Source organism: Netta rufina, assembly GCF_964035555.1.
Source record: "Netta rufina genome assembly, chromosome: 19".
Classification (NCBI taxonomy): Eukaryota; Metazoa; Chordata; class Aves; order Anseriformes; family Anatidae; genus Netta; species Netta rufina.
Genome location: NC_140143.1, coordinates 7,699,215 through 7,720,418, shown reverse-complemented (window position 1 = coordinate 7,720,418; position 21,204 = coordinate 7,699,215). Strand labels below are relative to the sequence as shown.

The window sequence follows — 21,204 nt, the reverse complement described above, 5'->3', positions numbered from 1 at the left end:
GCACGGACAGCACGATGTTTGTGGGTCCACAGCAGGGCCAGGGAACGCGGCACCGCGCTGCCACCCGCACCAGCCCTGCTGCTCTGCAGGGACAGCACAGGGACAGCACAGGGACAGCACAGGGACACAGCCCGGCCCCCAGGACCAGCTCTGGGGCAGGGTGTCCCAGGGATCAGACGCTTTCCCCCCAGCCCCTACAGGCACGGCTGCCCAGGCAGCTCACCAGTTCTCGTTGTTGATGTGGTCCCCAAAGCCCGGGGTGTCGATGACGGTCAGCTTCATGCGAACCCCCTTCTCTTCGATCTCTGCAATGAGAAGGAAGCAGCTGTGTGAGGCAGCTCCCGAAAACACCTGGCGGTCCGGACCAGCCCCCCCCAGGGAAGAAAAGCGCCTTTACAGCTTCTCACAGGCACAAATCAGCCCTCCAAGGAGCTCAGCACCACCTCTGCCCTGAAACTCAGCCCCCCACCACCAATCCCCCTTGTTCCCTTCCATCATCATTAGGTCAGTGCTGGATGGTAAAAAGAAGAGAGACGTCTTCCCAGCCCTGTGAGCACCTCTGGATGGCCAAAGCCCCCTCGTGCAGATGGGAGCAGAGGTTTGGGGGGCCCCCAACCCCCCCAGGCCTGCCGGGCCACGAGGCAGAGCAGGACCGAAAGCCAAAGTGCCAGCCGGGCTCTGCGGGGTCTCACCGTGAGTGATGGATTTGATTTCAATGGTCTTGGGGATCCGCTCCTCAGCAGTTGGCTGCACAGATTTCCGGCTGATTTTGGACTTGAAGAGGGTGTTGATTAACGTGGATTTCCCCAGGCCGCTCTGACCTGGAAAGCAGCAGGACAAGGCACAGTCAGCACCGTCCCTTTCATGAACAAACTCGCCTTGTTCATGCTGCCACCCAATTCCCCAGGCTGCAAACAGCCCGCCCGGAGCCTGCCAGGGGAAGAACGAGGTTTTGCAGGCTCTTGGGATCGTTTCTCCCAACAAGGAGCCTCTGCTCAGCAGGGAGGGAGCACGGGGAAGCCTGGAGCTATCGCCCAGGACATTCCTGGAGCAGCAGACAGGTGGGTGGGTGCCTCTTCTGGCAGGGGAGCGGGGGCTCAGCCCTCGGGATCTCGTGTGCAGGCTCTCGGGATCAGTGCTGTGATCCCTCTGCCCTGGGAGTGCTGCTCAACTGGCTGCAAAGAGCATTTTTTACATTAAAAATGTCACGGGAGCCTGCACAAACTGGTCCTGCAGTGAACGGGTTCACAGTGACCTCCCAGCCCACATCCCAGGACGCCCTCCTCTCCCAGACCCATTTCTGTAGGAAAAAAAAAAAACAAAAAGAGGAAATGCTTGGCATCAAAAGAGCCCGCTGGGAAGCTACAGGGCAGCTGCAGGCTTCAGAGAATTAATAAACTCCTTGGGTCAGGCCCTCCTGCATCCCCAGGATGCTCCCCAGGGCTCCTGGAGGAGTTTCCCAGCACATGAGCATCCCTACCCGAGGCTGCAGCCCCACACAGCTCCTCGCAGGAGGAAATGATGGGAAGGCCCCCATCACACCACGGCCACAGCCTTCCCCCTCTCCCAGGAGCCCCCCAAACTCTTTTATCAAGTTTCACACCCCCAGAAGAGCCACCAGCACCCAGCTGTGAGCCGAACAAGCCCAGCCACCCAAACCTCTTCTGGATCTGCACCGCCAAACACCCGCAGCGTTTCCTCCCTGGCTTCCCGAGCCCGTCCTTCCCCTGCCCTGCTGCCCTCCCAGCCCTCTCTCCTTGGGGATGTGCCTACAGGGGACGCACTGCAGGAAGGTGCACGGGACCACAGCCAGCTCCAGGCCGCGTCCCAGCCCTCTGCAAGCAGGATTTGCTGGCTCCTGCAGCAGAGCCACCGCCACGGAGCTGAACTGCTGCGCCCGGGGAGGGCACGGAGAGGACAAACCCTGTCCCAGCAGCAAACAAACAGCTCGCCGAGCACGCGGCCGGCAGCTGGCCCGGGGGGAGCGCTCACCCACGACCATGATGTTGAACTCGAAGCCCTGCTTCATGGCTTTCCGTCTCATCTGCTCCAGGATGGCATCTATCCCCACGTAGCCGAAGTCTGCCGCCGGTTTCTCCGGCCGCGCCGGCGCCGCCTGCTTGGGGCCGGCATCCCGCGGGGCGTCCGTCATGCCGGGTGCGTGGCTGGGAACGGCCTCGGGACCTGGGGAGGCAGAGAGAGAACGGTCAGGGGTGGAAAAGGGCCGAGCACACCGCGGTGCTCCTCCAGGAGGAGATGCCTGCCCTGTGCCAAGAAGGAACGAGGCGCACGCGGCATCTCCGCACCAAGCGGGGATTTGGGGCATCTGGAGGCTGGGAGCAGGCACCCAGCATCGTCCTTCGCCTGTAATTACCTCGAATCTGGGATTTCACTTCTTAACACGTGCACCTTGATCCCTGCCCCCATTACCGAGACTACTGGAGCACAGCAAAAGGACGCGGTCCTGCAGCCGGGTGTGCAGGGGGAGCACCCCGGGGTGCCCCGCTCCCGGCAGCAGGGAAGCCCTCAGCACGAGCCTGGAGTTCATGCCATGAGGGTGACGAGGGCTTTCAGCAGAACAGCCCTGTGCCAGGACACTGCCATTAAAAACTTGCATTCCTACATCATCCTACGGCTGTAATTACAGCAGTACACTGGCTGCCGGCATAAATGCCTCACGGGCACGTTTTGGGGAGCCGGCTGGCTCTCTGTCACACAATGAAGGTCTCCAAGTCCCATGCCCACTCTGAGCTGCCTCTGACACGGTGCCCGCAGGCCCCAGCTCGCCCCTCACCGCCCTACCCCAGCGCACACCGCCGAGAACCAAAAACTAACACATCTGCCCCAAAATGGGCTGCAGCAGAAAGCGCCCACGCAGTAATGGAGCCGTCACGATGCTGCCCCAGTTCTGCCGCCACCCGTCAGGGGGAAAGCAAAAAGCCTTCAGCTTCCTGGAGAAACGGGGCGCTTGTCCCACCCGCAGGGTGGCTACGGGGCATGCAGCTCACCAACGTGCTTTGGGGCTCCGGCTATAAAGGAGGCAGAGGTCTCTGGAGGATGAGAGAGAAAAACGTGCACCGATCTGCTGCCTCCTTTCATCTCCTCGCCAGAAAAGGTGGTGGCACCATCCTCTCCCGCGGGCAGGACCACCACTGGCAGGCAGGCAGGCGGCCGTGGGGGTCACAAGGCGACGCACTCTGCTCGCAGCCCAAGCACGGAGCGTGCACAAGCTTGGCCCCGACATTTGCAGGCTCCTGGTGGAGCCGTGAGCCACGGTGAGGATGCTCCTGGAACGCAGGCGTGGAGAGGGAAGCAGCCGAGGGGTCAGGAGACACAGCGAGAACCTCCCCTAGCCCGGGCTGCTGCTGCTCGATGCCCAGCTCCCTGCATGGCCAGCCAAAGCCTTTCATTTCCTTGTAGCTTTTTGCCAAGCTCTCTGTTCTTGTATCCTAAAGCACCACTACGGACTTCAGCTCTTCTCCCAGCTTGTTGGCCTCAGATGAGGCGCTGCGTGCCCTCCTCTCCCTGCCTCCCAAGGGATCTGAGCGCAGGGTGCAGGCGGTGCCGAGGGGCTCCCTCCTGGCACAACTCCCCCCGTCCCTTCCCCCTCCGGTGACCGGCACAGCCCGGGGCCCAGCACCAGCCCAGAGCCAGCTGCGAGGCAGAAGCCCTCACATCCTGCGAGCACAGCGCGCTTTGAGTCAAGCAGGAAAAAAACAAACCAAACCAGAACTGATCACCCAGACCGATACGGGTGGCTCTGAGTGCTTTTTTCCACCCCCCAGCCCCGGGCTGTGCAGAGCAGCGTTACTCACGGGGCCGCTGGGGAGCAAACACGCAGGTCTGGCCCACGCAGCAGCAATCTGCTCCTCCCGGCTCTGCACCAGGCGCACACACACAGATTTGGGCTGTAGCACAGCTGGCAGCACGCTGCCGGCTGCTCCCTGAACAGATCACAGGCCTGGCACGCCAGAGGCCCTTCCACAGGCCCTGGGTTAGCGCTGCTTCAAAGTGGCAAGGCCAGAAGTGGAAAAAAACACCAACATACCGCTAGAAAAATGATAAATCACGTGGGAAGTGTGCTGCCACCAGAAGCACAAGGTTATGAAACGCTTCAGCTGCTGCCAGCAGCGGGAGGGCTGCAGGTAGGGCACCCACGTGTGAGAGCCCGAAGCACGCTGGCCCTGTAGGACAGGGCAACGGCTACAGGTGAGGAAAATTAAACAAATGGAGTGGGAAATCAGCCTCTGGCGGTGGGGCCAAAAGCCACGGGAGGCGAGGGGTTCCCACGCACCACGGTTTGTGGCCGCGGAGCGCGCAGGCGCACGGCCCCCAAGGTGCACCCGCGCGGCACGGCCAGCAGCACGGCCCCCGCTGCTGCAGCTGGCCCGCAGGAAGAAGGGAGTTAAAGGACAAAGAGTCCCAGCATCTGGCCGCGGCTTGGGGAAATAATAAATAAATATGTCACAACGAGGAGGGATCTGCGGGCCAACAGGGATGCACAGACACCAACTGCCCGGCAGGCTCCCCAAGGAAATGTTGCAACCCACACATTCGCTCTTCCCTTTGAGCTTCCCATCGAGGCAGCAGCCAGGAAGGAGCCGAGCCTCTGCTAGCAAGCACGGACCCGAGCATCCCGCTCGGCTGCAAGAGATTTGTGCCAGCTTTAGAGGCAGGATGCGGCCGAGCCACGGGACCTCTGCGGCACACGGCACAGGCACAGGGGGCTGCGCTGATGGGTGCCAGGGAGCGCTCTCGGAAGGCGTTTGGCTGAAGTAAGAAGATCCCGGAATGAAACTGGAGCAGAAGTGGTGGCTGCCCACTCGTCTGAAGTAGAAAGACCCCGGAATGAAGTTGGAACAGGAGCAGTGGCTGCCCCAGAGAGCTGGATCCAACCCTCGTGTTCTCCACGGGGACGGCGCCAAAACGGCGGCACTCGGTGTGCCAGCACCGCCCGCCTGGCCACAGCGCAGTGGGAAGGGATGGATTAACACACACAGCGCTGTGAGAAACGGCCTGCTTGGTGCTGAGCCCTGGCAGCAGCAGGATCAGGCCTCAAACAGCGCTGCCTTTCCGTGCCACCAGGACCCCGCTGCTCCGGGCCTCCCCCGCGGGGGCAGCCGGGAAGCGCGGGGGCTGCTCGGGTCGCCCATGGGACTGGGAGCCCTGCGCTCCCTCCAGCTCCCCTGCACGTGTCCCTGGACAAACAGGAGCTGTGCAGCAACTTGTGCACAGCCGTTCCCAGGTGTCCTCAGCCAGGGAAAGCCCTCCACGCAGGCACTGGAGACCGCAGGGCAGCACCGAGCACAAGGAAACGCGCGGCTGCGGCATGGGCTGCGGGGTGACTTCGGCCAGCTGCTCCCCAGTTTGTTTTGCCAAGGGCTCGGGGCTGTTGCACTGTAATTAATACACGTGAGATGGGAGCCAAGGCCAACAGCCGCCAAAAGGCACCCCCAGAGCGGGGAGCCCCAAGGGGACACAGCGAGAGGGTCCCCGTGGGGTGGGTTTCATAAAAAGACTTTGGGGAACCGCTGCACCGACAACAGGCTGCAGGCAGGGTTGCAAACACCAGGGTGGGCTCCCTGCTCCCCCAAAACAGCCCACCTCGTGGAATCCTCACGGAAAATTTGGGAGAGGGGCCAGTGGGAGACCAGAACTTGCATTGCGGGCACACAAAGCTGGACAACCTTCGCAGAGGCTGAAGCAGGAACGTCTCGGGCAGCCCCACGACCAGCCCGCAGAAGACGAGGATGCTGCACAGAGCTTTCTGGGGTGGGGATAACTCGCCTCAGTGCTAGACTGGGAACACATCAGGCTTCCAGGTCTGCTGGACGGGTTTGTGCTATCACGGAGAGCAGATTCCTAGCAGGGAACAACAGCGTGTATCAGTCAGCTGAGGGCAGGAAAACATAACAGCTTCCCAGGCAGCTGAGCATCCACAGATGTTTTCAAGAGAGCAGCGCAGACCAACTAACCTTCCAGTGATTGGGAGAAACAACCCTCCAAAATTATGACTGTTGGGTGTAACGGAGACATTTTTAGAAGCAAAGAGTGAATTTATAGCTCCCAGCTAGCTCAGAGCAGACTGGCAGGGCTGCAGAGCACGCCGCTTCCAGGGCTTTTCTACCTTGCACGCCAAACTCGCAAGCTGTCGGCTCTGAAGGCTTTGGCACCGTTTGAGCATCGGGGAAGGGCTGTTCTCCAGGAGCCCCGGAGAAGGGCACAACTTTCCCCTGATCTTCCAAATCAGCACCAAGCTCTCTCGAGCTGAGCACAGCTGCTCGGCCATGCCCCAAGTGATGATGATGAGGATGGAGGGGAAGGCTGAGCCCTTGTGGGCAGCCCCTCTGCGGGTCCCCCCTCTGCTTCCCCAGCACGAGCTGCAGAAACGGATCCAGCCCACGCAGCAGGTTGCAAAGCCACAGCTCTCCCCTCCGAGAGGACGGCAGGAGGCAGGCAGCAGAGCCAGGGCTGGATGCAAACCCTGCGTGGCCCAGGAGCTGCCCGCAGCTCACCCTCGGAGCCATTGCGGGGTCCCCCAGCCCCAACTGCAGCCCACCCGTGCTGGCCCCGATACGGGGGTGCAGGAGCACGAGGCAGCCCCCCGAAATGTCAGTGTCCTGGCAGAGGGCCCAGCCTGGTGTCCCGAAGCCAGGCAGCAGCAGCCGAGGGTACCTAAGGGACGTTGCTGTTGTGTGCGTGCAGTCAGCCGAGCCCAGCTGGCACAGCCAGGCCCCGAGCTGGAGCCGTCTGCTCCCGTCCCTGGGCACCAGGCTACGGTTTTGGGCTGGCCGCCAGCCCGGGCCCATCTACCCACTGGTTACGCTTCCTCCTCGGCTTGCATTTCCAGCGGGCTGACAACAGCCGTGACCCAGAAATAGCAGGGGACGCTCAGCTACACCTCACCAGACCAAATCCTCCCGAGAGCCGGCGGAGCGGCGGCCAGGTGGCCTGCAAGATAAGAGCAAACCCCTTCCCTTTACACCCTCGTGGGGCAGCCTGGGTGGAAACAGAGGCACAGCCAGGTCCTGCTCTCCCCATTGGGGCAGGGGGGGCGGTCAGCCCGCAGTGTGAATTCATCCGAAGCAGATGAATTCAGGAGGCAGAACCCCCCCCGCAGCATTAACACTGCCCTACAAAACACGGCTGCACGGGATGCTCTGGAGCAGCTCTGGGTGCAAAGCCTTCTGACTCACGTGAGGGGGAAATACATTTTCATAGCGAACTCTGGGGAAAAAAATAAAACAAAACAAAACAAAGCAAAGCAAAGCAAAGCAAAGCAAGCAGTGATTCCTGCTTTGGGACAAGCACCCCCAGGGGGACGTGGTGCCGAGCCCTGGGCACACGCCATGTGCGTGCACAGAGGCGCAGCCGTCCCCATGGGTGCGCTTCCCCCTTTTGGGCTCCGAAAGCAGCCCCCCACAGCCCAGCCCCACTTTTTCCCCATTTTACACCAGACTGGGACCCCGCAGCGCCGCTTCCCTTTCAGGATTAACCCTCCGGCTGCCGCAGGGGCTGCAGGGCTGGGAAGCAGAGCGCTGGTGCCGGGACCCACCGCGCGGTGCCAGCGCCGGCCACGTGCTCGCCCTCCCTCCCGCCGCAGACAGCGGCCGCACGGCCTCGTTTCTGCGACCACGTGAGGCCAACGCTGGGCTGACAGACAGGAAACCGCTCACCGAGACCTGCAAGGAGGAGTTGTTGTTGCTGTCGGCCTTTTCCGTTTGCTGGGAGAAACTTGAAAGAGAAGAGGAGGTCAGAGCCGACCGCCAGGCTCGCCACACCGGCTGAGCACCGAGCGCTGCGCACGCACGTGGGGGTCTCCGGGCACCCAGCCCAAACAAATGCCCTGCTCCATCAGAGAGCCCCCCCCTCTTGCTGGGGGCTCTCCTGTACTCCTGTACCCACACCGTGCAACCCCACGCAGTGAAACACCCAAGCCCGTGAAGCCCGGTATAATTTCTGCCCCGCTTTCTGCCCCGCTGCAGGAGGGGACGCGGTGCCAGCCCCCCGCTGGGTGAGGATGCTCGGCACGGGAGGGACAGCGAGGCCCCGGGGGAGGGAGGGGGGGCAGAAAGCACCTCTGCCCCCGCTGCTGCTCATCTGCAGAGCTTTGTGCTTTTGTGCAAGGGGAACACAAAGCTGCTGAAGCGCTGCGGGATGCTCCCACTGCACGCACCCGGGGCTGGGGCTCCCTGCCTGCGCCCCCCCCCCCAGCTGCAGCCCCAGGCGAGGAGGGGGCACCCCGGGACCGAGTTGTGCAGGAGCAATGTACGCCCAGGGCTGCTTCTTTTTTTTTATTTTTTTTCCTTGCCTTTTTCCTTCTCCTGTTCACAAAGGCCAATTGTGTCCGGGTGCCCCGGAACACCACGCTGCAGGGCCAGGCTCAGGCCGGGGGGGGGGCTCCCCAGATGCAGGCTCCCCAGCATCTCGCCCCCTTGCTCCAAGCCCCCATCCCCGCCCCCCCAGCCCCAAACAGTCCCAGCATCCCCCCGGGGGGCCGGGGGAACAGCAGTCCCCCCTTGGGGAGCCCACAGCCCGCAAGGAAGGTCCGGGGGGGGGGGTCAGCAGGGGGGGGTAAGAGTGGAGAGCACCCAGCCCAAGCCGGGGTGCCCCCCTTCCCTTCCAGGCGAACTCGGGGAGTTTGCACCCCCGCCGGCAGCAGCGAGCCCCTTTGGGGTGCCCCAGAGCATGGCACCCCAAATGCGCCCCCCCCAAAAAAAATCCCCCCAACCCCCCCCGCCCTCTCCTCCTGCCCCGGGCACCGGCGACTCACCCGCGGTGGCGGCGGCTCCGGCAGCTCCCCGCCTCCTGCTGCTGCCCTGCCTCCTCCTCCTCCTCCTCCTCCCCCTGCCCTCCTGCTGCCTCCTCCTCCCCCATCACCCCTCCTCCTCCTCCTCCCCCTCCATCACCCTTCCTCCTCCCCCTCCTCTCACCCCATCACCCTCCTCTTCCCCCACCACCCTTCCTCTCCCTCCATCCCCTTCCCTCCCCCACCCCCCTTCCCCTCCCCCAGCTCTGTTCCGCTCCCTTCCCCCCCCCTCCCCAATTCCCCCCCCTCCATCCCGGCCGCTGCAGCCCGGGACAAAGGGGTTGATGCAGGGACACTGCGGGGACAAGGACGCGAGGTGCCCTGCCCTGGGCGCTGCCCACCCCACAAGCTGGCTGCTTCCTAAAATCCAGCCCCTGGAGCTGAATACAGACGTTATGGGGCCCCACATGTCCCCCCTGCCCTACACCCGCACCACCGGGGCTTCTCCTCCTCCTCTGGTTGTGGGGAGAGGGAAGGGGGCGGCTGGAGGGGGGAGGCTGCGAGGTGCACGGAGCCGGACCCCTTCCCTAATCCCCTACCCCAGACCCTACAGTTCTCGGAGGTCCCATTACCAGGAGAGGGCCTGAGGATGATGGAAGGGTGAAGAAGGATCACATCTGTGGCCCTCCAGACCCCAAAAGGCTCCCTTTCACACGCACAGCCTCTGGGGGGGACATGTACTGCCTGCAGGCACCAGGCACGTCCTTGGCCCTGCAGCTCCCTGCAAAACTGCACGGGACCAGGAGCAGGAGAAGAAGCAGGACGAGGAGAAGCAGGAGCAGGGCACCCAGGAGCAGGGCACCCAGGAGCAGGAGCAGGGCACCCAGGAGCTCCCCACGCTCAGCAGCCGGTGGAGCAGGGCCCCCCCGGTGAGCACCCCGCCGCCAGCAGCAGTGCCGCCCCCCGTCTCCCCTTCCCGACCACTTCCAGCCGCCGCCGTGGCCGAGCCTGCCCCGAAAACGCCGGCTGCAGCCCGTGGGCGAGCCTGGCGCTCCCCCACTTCAGCAAGTGCCACAAATTGCAGTTTCTGAGAAACCTCCACCCCAGCGCCGAGGCAGGAAATCCAGCCTCGGTCTGCTTACGCTGCAGCTGTGCGCAGCTTTCTGCTAGATTACGCCGCGTTTTATGACTTAAAAAAAAAAAAGCCTTAACCCCTATCAATGGGCATTAGTGCTTTAATCTCCCTAATCTCCGGGAAAATCCAGCGCTCGATGCCAGAGCGGGCTTGCCCAAGCAGCAGCGGGGGCTGCTTGCGGGACGCTCCAGCCTTGCGAGAGCTCGGCACGAGGCAGGAGCGGGACGTGGAGCTGGGGAGCGGCGCTGCCCGGCTCCATCGGGAGCTTCCCAGGGGAACCAGGGGAGCGAGAGCCCGGCTGCACCCCGCTTTGCAGCTGGGACCCTCTGCTCCTGCCCACACCGCCGGCTCGCCGCCACGCAGCGGCACGTCTGCAGCTCCACGCAGGTGGAAGCACCCAGACCCAACCTACCGCCTGGGTCCTCCCCGCGGTCGCCGCAGCTCTGCAAAGACATTTTGGGGCAGGAGGCGAGCTGCCGCGGCGCACAGGCTGCTCTCCAAGTCAACTCGTGCAAAATGTTTTGTTTCGACTCAGCGCTTTGCCTCCGCGCGCCTCCTCCTCCCGAGGAGAGCCAGAGGTGGGGGGGGAGCGAGCAGCAGCGAAGGTCAGCGCTGCGGCATCCTTGGGCTCGGAGAAATAAAACCATGGGGCTTTCGTATGCGTGCCTTTCCTCCCGGCGGTTTGGGGGCTGTCTGCATGGAGGAGGAACCCACGCAGGGATGGCAGCAGCCTCCGGGATTTGTTTTCCCCGGGGCATCTCTCTGTTCCCAAAGCAGGAGCCCTGCTGCGCTGCTTCTGCCCGTGCCCATTCCTGGCTCGGAGCTGGGAGCGAGCAGGGGGGAGGGAGGCAGCCTCATCCCTGCCTTAAAGTGAGGAGGAGAAGCATTAAGCGACTTGCCCAAGGTCACACACAACTTACAGCCGCATCCAAACCCCCGGCTCAGAGCTCCTAACCACAAAGTCATTGTTCTCCTCTTAAATAAAATCAAATAGAAGCACAGGGTTAGGAGCAATTCTGGCGAGGCCCTGCTGGTGTTGTAAGCACCAAGGGATTTGAACTGGCTGCAACGAGTTCTGGGGGAGATCCCAGCCATTGTCCTTTATCTTGCACCAGAGAGCTGCCCGGCAGCGGGGCCAGCCCTGGGCACAGCCGCCCGGCTCCACCGCTGCCCGGCGCTGGGGAAGACCCCGAACCTGCAGATGAAGGCAGCTTTACCAGGACTCACCGGCCTGCGAGGGGGACCTGCACCAAATCCCTGCAGCACAGGGAGCAGGGACGGCTTTCCCTGGGTGCACGATGCAATATCGGCGATATTCACCACGCTGCGCCCCGCCGAGCCCTGGCACGAAGTGCAGCGTTCGGGCTTCGCAAACATTTTTTATTTCCTAATGGTGCAGCCGTGCTGACCACCTGCACGGCCCCGCTGACTCCGGTGGATGCGCCAGGCGTTCAGCCACCCTGGCAGTGTATTGATGCATTTACCTTCCCAGCTGTATTTATCATAACCCCGGATCGATAGCAGAAGGAAAAGCACTGCCAGAGACCTGTGGGGAGCACCAGCAGATGCAGTCGAAGCAGCAGGACCGTGGAAAAGGACACGGCCTCGTGGATCAGAGATCCCAAAATTGAACACCAAAAGAAATCGTCCCTGCCAGCAAGAGCAGAACGTTCCTCATTGCCAGCAGCACCTAAAGCAAAGCAGCACTCCCCAGCAGCCCTGCTGCAGACAGGAAGCACTGGGGCTGATAAGCCCTCGGTGCCCTCTGCACACCCCAAGGGCCCCATGGTGCAGAGCCCGGCGCGGCCCCGGTGTCTCCTCCCTCCCACCAACACCCCCTCGTCCTTCCATGTCCCCCCCCGAGGGACACCGGGAGCAAGCGGCTCCTCTGGCCCCAGGAAGGCAGGAGGAGGGCAGGCAGGAATTATTTCGCACGCGTGCAGCTGGCACCGCGTCCTTGGCACGAGTCAGCGCCGCGCGGGGAGGCCGCACCTCAGCACCCTGCCCTCCCACAGCTCCTCGCCATGCTTGAGCAACCCGGCGTTTTCCAGCAGGGAAGGGACTCTGCTGGAAGCTGCTCCAGGGTCACACACGTTTGGAAAAAAAAAAAAAAAGCAGGAAAAAAAAAGTTTATCTCAACATCCTCCCGCTTGCAGGGGTAATATTGCCACCGGTATGACAGTTCAGACAGAGGCAGAGGGCACCTGGGATCTGCTCCCCCAACGTCGCAGATTTGGGCACAGATTTTGCTCGTTGGGGGCTGATCTGTCTTTGTGCATTGATGGCTGTGTCTGAGAGGGACCTGGGACAGACGGCACAGCCCAGAGGGAAGGAAACGCACCTCGCCCTTGTGGCCGGAGCGACGGGTGGGATGGAGACACAGGAGCATGAGAGGCGCGTTGCTCCCTGCCCGCAGCCCCCGGGGATGTCAGCCAGCCCCGCTCGGTCCCAGCTGTGCCGTGGCCGGTGGCCCTTGGGGTTGTGCCGGCCCCGAGGCCTCTCCCAAGCCCTGCGTGGGGCCGGGGTCAGCGGGATAATTGGGTGCAGCTGCGGGGTGCTGCAGAGCACGGCCACGGCCATTTGCCTCGGGGCGATCGCGTCTCTGCGTGTAAGGAGCGGAGGGGCGCGGGAGAATGCAGTGGGCATCCCTCAAAGTCCTAAAGGGCGGCTGTCGGGGGCCCTACCAACTGCTCCTGGTGTCGGTTTGATTCATCTGGGATCCCAGCGGGGAAATCCCTGCCCTGCCCTTACCGGGAGCTGCCCCGATAACCAGCATCGGGCACGGCCACCTTCACTCGTGCTCGGCCACGGCAGGTCAGAGCCAAGCAGCGGGCACCAAAACAAACCCAACCCAACCCAACCAAATCCAACCCAACCAACCCAAACCACCTCCTCGCACCCTGGGCAGGGGAGCTGGGAGCTTCCCAGGAGCCATACAGGCACTTTGGGTTTTTAACAGCCCTGCTACAGGCGGCGATCGAGCCCTCAGCTCCCCTGCCCCAAGGATGCCTCTGCCCCAGCCTGTGCCAGCGCATGGCTGGGCACCAGCCCCGCCTCACTCCTGCTGCCGGCCCCATAAGGGCTGTTTTAGGGTTTCTGGTGCTGGGGAAGGACCCTGAGTCCACCCTGCCCCCTGCTCACCTCCTGCAGCACCACTCGGGGAAGGTCCCGGCGCCCAGCACAGAGCCATTCAGCAGCAGCTCTGTGTCCCCCCCGGTCACAAGGGGTTAACGCGCTGCAGCTGGGCCAGCAATGCTGCAGGACAAAGGGAGGCTTCATGTCCTGCCATCCGCCAGCGCAGAAGAAGGGGCCCTAATCCGATTCCCAAAGAAAATGTGGCTTTTACAGCCCCGCGCAGCCGGCTGGGAACCCACGGCCAGTGGAACCCGCCGGGGGGAGACCAGAAAGCTGGACAGAAATCATTCTGCACCAGGAGGGAGAGCTGGATGAAGGCGACAGCCCCCGAGCAGTGCTAGGGGACAAGGGGGACACGTCCCCAGACCCCAGCATCATTTTTCTGCCATTTCCCCCAGGCTGGAGGCAGCGCTGCCCCCAAACTCCACCTGGGTGCCCCGCACACAGAGCCCCCTGCCAGCCCAGAGCCCCCCCCAGCCACAGCAGCTCCTCCACAGGGGGATTTCCAGCAGATTTGGGGAGAGAGGTTGTGACCCCGGGGCCACCACCCGGCCTGTGAGCTGGGGACAGCACCCACACATGCTATGGGGGCAGCTGGAGCATCCCCACACCCACGGGACACACGGGATTTGTGCCCCTCGTGCTTCTGTTACCCCGAGACACCGCCTGCCGTATGTCTGCTCCCAGCAGGATATGTCTGCTCCCCCAGCAGAACCTCTCTTCTAAAGGCTCTGAGGTTGGGTACATCCCCCTGGAGCTGCCCACGAGCCCCGTGACCCCACAGGTATTCTGCTCTCAGCACACAAAGTCATGCAGCGTAACCACAAAAGCAGCACAGGGGCCCCAGCTCCCCGAGCTCTTGGCTACGCAGCCTTCCACGTGCTCCACGCGTTTGTTTTGTTTCTTTTTTTTTTTTGGTCCCCGACGTCCTGAAGGGCCCTGAAATGGGGCTGTGAGCCGGGCACGCATCCTGGGTGCGTGATGGTGCTGTTCCCTACCACCTGCAGCCACGTCTGGACGGGGAAGCAGTCCGCAGGGGTTCACATGTACCCGCGGCGGAGGCCGAGCCCGACGGAGGCAGCTCGTGCTTTCACAAGGCGGTGCCCAAGTCATCGCTGGGCTCAAAACCACAAACTCCATCAAGCGTTGCCTGCGCATGCAAATCTCTCATCGCCCCACGCACCCTGCGGGGGAATTCAGGCAAACAAACGCCCGGCCCTAGTGCCGGGGAGCCCGGACCCTCCGGCAGCGGCACACGAGCTGGGGCTGCAGCGCCGCTCCCTCTCCGCCCCACGCAGCATCTGCACAGCCCAGCAGTGGGAACGCCAGAAAATAAAGCAGCTCGCTTACCACACGGGACAGTGGCCCCCAAAGGCGCCCGGTGCTGCAGTGAGATGCTCCTGAGCTCCTCTGATCCGTGCGGTCACACAAGTCCACCCCCAAAAGCGGCGAGCGTGAGCCCAGCTCGCGGTGCACGGCACAGAGCAGGCTCCAAAGAGGAGCAGGGACCTGGGATGTGCACGAGGGCAGCCACCACGACACTCCGTCAGTGCCCCCTGGCCCTAAACGATGAAAGCCACAGACAGACAGCTCAGTGTGCTGCAGCACGGCACCAACAATGGCCCTGTTGGCGCCCAGCTGCTCCCCAGCCCCGAGTGGGGCAGGCAGCGCCTTCACGGAGCCGGAGAGCTCTCGGCCCTGAGCGTGTCCAGCCAGACCCACCCCGAATGCTTCTGGTCTGGTTGCACAAGGGGTGGATTTAGCAAGCGAGGACTGAAGCTGTCCAGAACAAGCCCTTCCCAGGCAGGAGCCCCCCGCTGCACGTAAAGGTGCCGGGTGAGGACGCACGCCCCGGGGACAGCAGGGAAAGAAAGAACATTGCCTGCAGGCACGGGCCATGAAGCTTCAGCTGCACGGCTGGCTGGGCTGGCACCCCGCTCTGCCTGCACCCCGAGCTGCCTGCACCCTGCTCTGCCCGCGAGCAAACCCGGGACAAACCGCGCTCAGCACATCCCGAGGGTTCCCGTTGTGCCGCTGAAACACACGAGTTCCCGCTCTCCCACGATCGTTGTGCAAGCAGCCGTCCCGAGTGGCAGGAGAAGAATAAGGAGCTGTTGTTAAATTATTATCCTAAAAAAAAGAAGGAAGAAAAGCCCTCCCCTCCCCAGCTGTGACGGTTCCCACTGATGCACGCTCCTGATGCACAAGCAAGGCGGCCGTGCGCCCCGTGGAGCAGGCAGCGCTCACCGGTCTGTGGCACGGCGCTGGGAGCTGGCAGCAGGATCAGGGCCTGTGCTGCCCACCCCAGCCCCAAAAGCAGCCCAGGAGAGGCTGGATGGGGCCGTTCCGAAAGAGCCAGCTCCAGAGAAAAGCAAAGGGGGATGGGGAGGGCGACACAGGAAGGGCCCCCCTGTGGGGCCAGAGCCCTGGGGCAGGAGCCCAAGCATTTCCCCAGCTGGAAGGAATTAGCCCTGCCCCTCCCCCTGCCTTTTCTTTATTTTTTATTTTATTTTTGGGGGGTTTCCCCAGGCTCAGAGGGGCTCTGAGGTGCCTGCAGCCTGCCCAGCCTGAGCACAGCCCTGGGCACAGCCCTGGACCGGCAGTTCTGCTATGGGGAAATCCGTCCCGTCAGCGACTGTGTCCCCTCCACAGGCAGCAAGTTGGGGTCCCAGGACCCCTCCAGCTTCCTTTAACCCCCCCTCCCTACCCCCCCAAGCCTTATCACCCCCTCTCCACCACCAGCCTCCAGCGCAGAGGCCGCCAGCCCCCCTTACACAGCGTGCAGGCTCCCCGGGGCGCTGCAGGGCCGGGTTTTCCAGCAGTGGCAGCGCAGGAGCCGCGCCAACGCAGACGGCGGGGCCGACACGGGCACGCACGTGCCAGGCAGGCGAGGCTGGGAAAGGAGCCCCCATTGCTCAGAACCAGCCTCTGCGACCCCGTTTTCCTGCTCCCCGGGTGCTCCAGCCCCTCAGGAGGCCGGTCCTGCCTCCCCCTGAGCCATGGGCACAAGCCCGGCGCCCACCCCGGCGCGCAGAGCCACGTGCTCAGAAAATCCTCCCCGTCCCGCAGGCCCTGACAAAGCGTTTCCCTGTGCCGACGCCTGCATCATGCCCCTGGTATTTCTCCCTCGCTTCCTCCCCTGTGCTCAGCCACCGCTCTGCTCCCCCCTCCTGCCCTTTCCCTTCCCGCGTGCGCCCCTCGGGCTCCAACTCGCCTGCACCGAGCCGCGGAGACCCCAGCCCGGCCCTCGCCACGGGGATTTGCTCCCCAGGGTTCGGGGATTGCTCGGGCAGAGACTTACGCAGCCGGGGAGCAGGGGAAGGCCAACGCTCGCCGGAGCTGAGGATGCTGCAGCGCCCGTCCCTGCTGCCCCCCGCCTACAAGCACGTGGGCCCGCTGCGTCCCGGCTCCCCGCCCCGCATCTCCCAAACTTCAGAGGAGTTTTCGCCCAGTTCCCCTCGCACGGGGCTGGCGAACCAAATCCCTCCTGGCTCGCTGCCTGCCTCGCAGCCAGACATGAAAAGCACTCGGGTTTCTCCCAGGGCAGCGCGGGTAAATCCTGCCAACATCAAAGGCAGCACAGAGGAGCTCCCCCCGCCCCGTGCAGCGAGGCCGGGGCTGCCTCCTCGCCAGGCACGGCTCCGTGGTTAAGGTGCCGGCTGCACCAGCACTCGAGACGTGGCTGTGATTTTTTTTTTTTTCTGTCTCTGTTTTAAACTCAGCCACACATTTCCTGGGTAACTTGGGGCAAATCAGAGCCCCACAGCAGCCGGGGAGTGGCTGCTGTGGGTCCGCCCGCTGTCTGCCACCCGGGCACCAACCTTTGTGGCTTGGGGAGGTGCGCAACACCAGGAAATAGCTTCCAGCTCCGCAGGGATTTACAAGAGCCGGAGCGGCACATGGTTTCTTGGCCCACGTCGGAGCGCTGCTCATCCCTCCATCCCACACAGCAGTTGTTCCTGCCAGATCGCCGCTCGCCCGGGCTGCTGGGTTAATTTTATGGCTGGAGCACTGAAAGAGCCTTCGCTTAAAGGGGGAGGTGGGAGGGCTGTGCCATTTAACACTTGGCTGTGTTTGTGCTATGATTAATATCATCCAGCGCACAGATACCAGATGTTCTCGGGGCAGGCTGGAGCGTATCCTAAATTACACCAGGGTGGAATTTTTGGGCAACTTGCAGGGAGTGCTGCGGGCAGGAGCTAAAGGGAGAGCAGAGATTTGCACAGATGCGCACAGGGCTCTGAGAAAAACACCCTGTGGGGTCACTGCCCGGGTCAGCATCCCAGGCTGGCTGTGATGCCACTGGCTGTGCTTTTTCATCATCAATGAGTTGGTATTTTGTTGGCAATTATTCCAAATCCCACTCTGAAGTTCCCAAATCCCACAGCTTGGGCTGTGACCACATGTGAGCTCCACAGCTCGGAGGCTCCCCAGCCGCTCCCCAGAGGTCTGGCTGGAAGAGGGCATCACTTGCCTGGGGCCAGCCTGCTCCCAGCACCTAAGGGGCACTGGGAAGGGGCACGGGGGACCCCAAACACCCTGTGCTGCCTCAGGGATCCTGCAGTGAGTGTACAGCACCCCCACAGCCCCCCGAAGCACCCCGCTCCAGCGGCAGCTCCCCCACGGCTGGCTGCTGCCAGGAGCACCTCGGGGTCACCGACGTGGGCGTCCTGCTAATGAGTTCCAGAGGGGCTGGTCTTTGGAAAAAAGCAGGAGCCAAATCCTGCTGCGTTGGAAATGGCCATCGCAGCTCTTTACAGGCCACACAGTGTCCTGGGATAGAGCTGAGCTCCGTCAGGGCTTCTCCTGGCCGGAGAGACGGGGCATCTGCCCACGCACCGGAGCAGAGGACAGTGCCAGTTCCACCTTTAGGGTTCCCCATACATCGCACCAAACCTACAGAGGTACCCAGGCCCTGGCCCACACACCGGCAGAGCTGGGCACTACTGATTATACGACTGGTGACACTTGCTAGCATCATTGTCACTGAGACAAACAAATAACACCCAGGGCAGAGGGCACCAGCAGGAGCCGTGCCTCCCTGCCGCACAGCAGCCCCGCCTGCTTCTCCCCCTCCTGGAAACCTCAAACCTGGGCACCCCGAGCAGCCCGTACCCAGCTTTGTAGCATTCAGCTCTAAAAACCAGCAAGGAAACAATTCCTCCTCCCCAAAGCACCATCACTCACCGCCGCCGTGCCGAGTCGGGCAGTGCCGCGCTGACCGCAGGCACGAGGAGTCCAAGTCTCACGGCGCTGCCCTTCCGTCCCTGCTGAAACGGCGAGGTCTGCCTGACACCTAAAGCCTGCCCTGGCGGAGTTTGTTTGAGCAGGAAGGAAGAGAAAGCTCTCGGCAGGCCCCCGGAAAGTCCCGGTTACAAAGGAGCCCCGAGTGATGCGCTCGCTCCCGGCTGGGCTCTCCCCCGGCTTTTCTGCCAACAGAATCGTGCCGTGCGTACAAAACCGTCTCTGAATCGTAAATTTACACCCAGAAACCAAAAGTAAAAGACCCCCGTTATTCACTTCTTTGAGCAAAGGTTAAATCCAGCTAAATACATCAGCTCTGGAGGAAAGGAGGAGGGCTTGGCAGCCAGGGGAAGGAACGGGAACGTGGGAATTCCTCCTACGATTTGGCAACGCGCTCTTCCTTCTGCATGCGAGCCCTCTGGGGGCTGCTCAGCCTCCTCTAAGAAAGCCCCCCATTCACGGGCCCCGTAAATCCCACGGGACGTCCTGCGCCCGAGGAGGAGTTTGGAAGAGGTTCAGGATGGAGCCAAGCCCTGCCCTGCCCCTCTCCTGCTGCCTGCAGCTCGGCGCTGCCACGGCGGCGGTGCTGAGCCCTACCGGGAGGGCTGCCTGCCACGGGCTCCATCCTTCACAGCAGGCACCCCACCACCAGGACCAGCCCCGAGGGAAGGGCTGATGGTGGTGTTTAACCCCTGTGGGGCTCGCAGCCCCCCCAGAGCAGCACCCAGCCCCCTCCTCGCCCTTCACCCGGCTCCCCGTCACGGAGCACGCCGTGGAGTTTGGGGCATTTGTTCCTCCAGCTGGGGCAGGGCTGTGCTGGGGGATGCGGAGGGGTTAGGACTGACAGCCAAAGAGGTGCTTGGCCACCTAATCCCAATTTTGATGGCTCTAACAGCCCCCAGGCCATCTCAGTATATACCATGCCCACAGCCATAATTTGAGTGGGAACCGAGTGCCCGGGGCTCGGCATCACCCCGGCACTACGCGCACACAGGACGGGAGCAGCGCTCAGCACCAAGAGCACAGCATCCACACACACGTGGCAGAAGGCAGAAAAGCCTGAGGATGCTGTCTCTGGGCAAGCTGAGGCCCCCCAGTTAGCAGCTGCTGCTGAAGAAGCCCTCCCACAGGATAAATTCGGAGCAGCTCTCCTGGACACAAACCTCTCAGACACCAAGGGTCCCTCCCTGGCCTCCTCCCCCTTTCCTACAAGGACCAGAGCTTGCAGCAGGCTGCAGGACCGGGGCTGGGGATGCTCCACGCAGCAGTCCCCAGGGGCTCGGCACCGCGCTCCCCACCAGCTCGCACAGCCCCATCCCACAAACCCAGCCCCAAGCTGCAGCGAGCCCCATTGCCCCCCCTGCCAGCGCAACCAGACGGGCCCCATGGCAGCCCCAAACCCTCTCAGAGCTGCCTCTGTCCCCAGGAAGCGGCGCCGCAAGCTGCAGATGAAGGCAGATAAGAGCAGTGCCTCGCTCTGCGGCTCTGCAGGGCGCCGTGCTTGCTTCTTGCCCCAGTGCTGCTGACTTCAGCGCTTCCTGGGCCCCAAACCCTGCTGTGCCCCGCGGCACTGATAAGACTCGAGGCACCAGCCCCTGCTCAGACACAAGGCAGAATTGGACCATTTTGGTGCTGAAGGCAAAGCATCGCAGAAGCATCCAAGACCAGACCCTGGATCCGGAGTTTGGGGGCATCCAAGCACAGGCTGAGGTGCAAACCTATCATTTAGGGTATTTTTTTAAGCAAACTCTGAACAAAGCAGGATCTCAGGGCTGCATGAAAACCTGCTGAAACTCACCCCCTGCATCCCCAGTTCCCCTCCATTTTGGATCGAGGCCCCCGTAGGGAGCAGCTTTGGCTCCCCGATAGCCGCAGCTGGGCGCAATGCGCTGACCTCTGCGCAGCGTTTGGCCGAGCCCTTCCAAAGCCTTCCCAGCCGCTTCCCTCAGCACCACAGCCCTGCTCTCCCGTCCCCGCAGAGCCGTGGGAAGGGGGGCACGTCCCACACCAGGTCGAATTGGCCCACGGAAGGGCTCGGAGGGGACCCCGGAGGTCAGCCAGAAAGAAGAGGAATAAATCAGCCGCCCGGCGATTCGCACAAAATTCCCCCTTCCCGCAGAGCCACGGCTTCGCCACAGCTGCTCAGCAGAAAGCAGCAAGGCTCAAAATGCCTCAGCGGCCCCAAGAAGGACATTTCCTCTCCCGTTGAATTCCCCGAGGGTGCCCACGGCCCCAGGAACCCGTGTGGGGAATTGCTTCACCGACTTCTTCCTCGAGGTTTTGCTCTGAGACGGGCGAGCAGGGCAGCTGCTGCCCTCCAGCCCCTGGCGTGTGGCCGCCCTCCTGCTCCTTGCACCACATACAGGGAACGGGGACAGCTCTTCCCCCGCACCCCCTGAAACCATCCTGCACGGGGAAAGAAGGGACCGAGGACAAAACCCCCAGAGGAGGCCGCTCTGTGCACGGCTCCGTGCACCCACCCAGCAGGGCACCGCAGGCGCTGCTTCGGCTCCTGCCACCGGAACGAGACGTCCCAGCGCAGACACAACAGCCTTCGTTTGTCTTCCATTATGGGCAATTTTGGGGATTATCAGTGACTACCAGGGGAAAGGCAGCACGAGTGAGATCAGAGTTGCCCAAGGCGCTGTAGGGCACAGCCTCAGAGGCGTTGGGGTTCCAGCTCCCACCTCAGTGCTCTCCTTTAACCCACATTACTTAGGTCCTTTTCAGACTCCTGCTTGCAATTTGATTAAATTTGACTAAAATTACCTAAATTTCCATGCTCCAACCAACAAGCTGGGGTTTGGAGCAGCCTTCCCTAGCGGTGCGGCGATCCCCTGTGAGCTGTGTCACATCTGGAGGCACACAACCTTCCCCAAAGCTCCCCAAACCTCCCGTTTCTCTTCCATTTCTGTGCATCCCCGTCCGGCACGGACAGGCA

The 21,204-nt window shown here is 62.8% G+C and overlaps 1 protein-coding gene across 1 annotated transcript in view; it reads right to left on the bottom strand.

The window, feature by feature from the left end:
• SEPTIN9 (septin 9) overlaps positions 1–21,204 on the bottom strand; it is a 56,529-nt gene that overhangs the window by 12,909 nt on the left and 22,416 nt on the right. The window contains exons 3-5 of the mRNA XM_084298592.1: positions 1,993–2,184; positions 693–821; positions 224–305 (exon numbers count right to left, since the gene is read on the bottom strand). Coding sequence (XP_084154718.1) covers positions 224–305; positions 693–821; positions 1,993–2,184 — 403 coding nt within the window. The remainder of the gene's footprint in view (positions 1–223; positions 306–692; positions 822–1,992; positions 2,185–21,204) is intronic.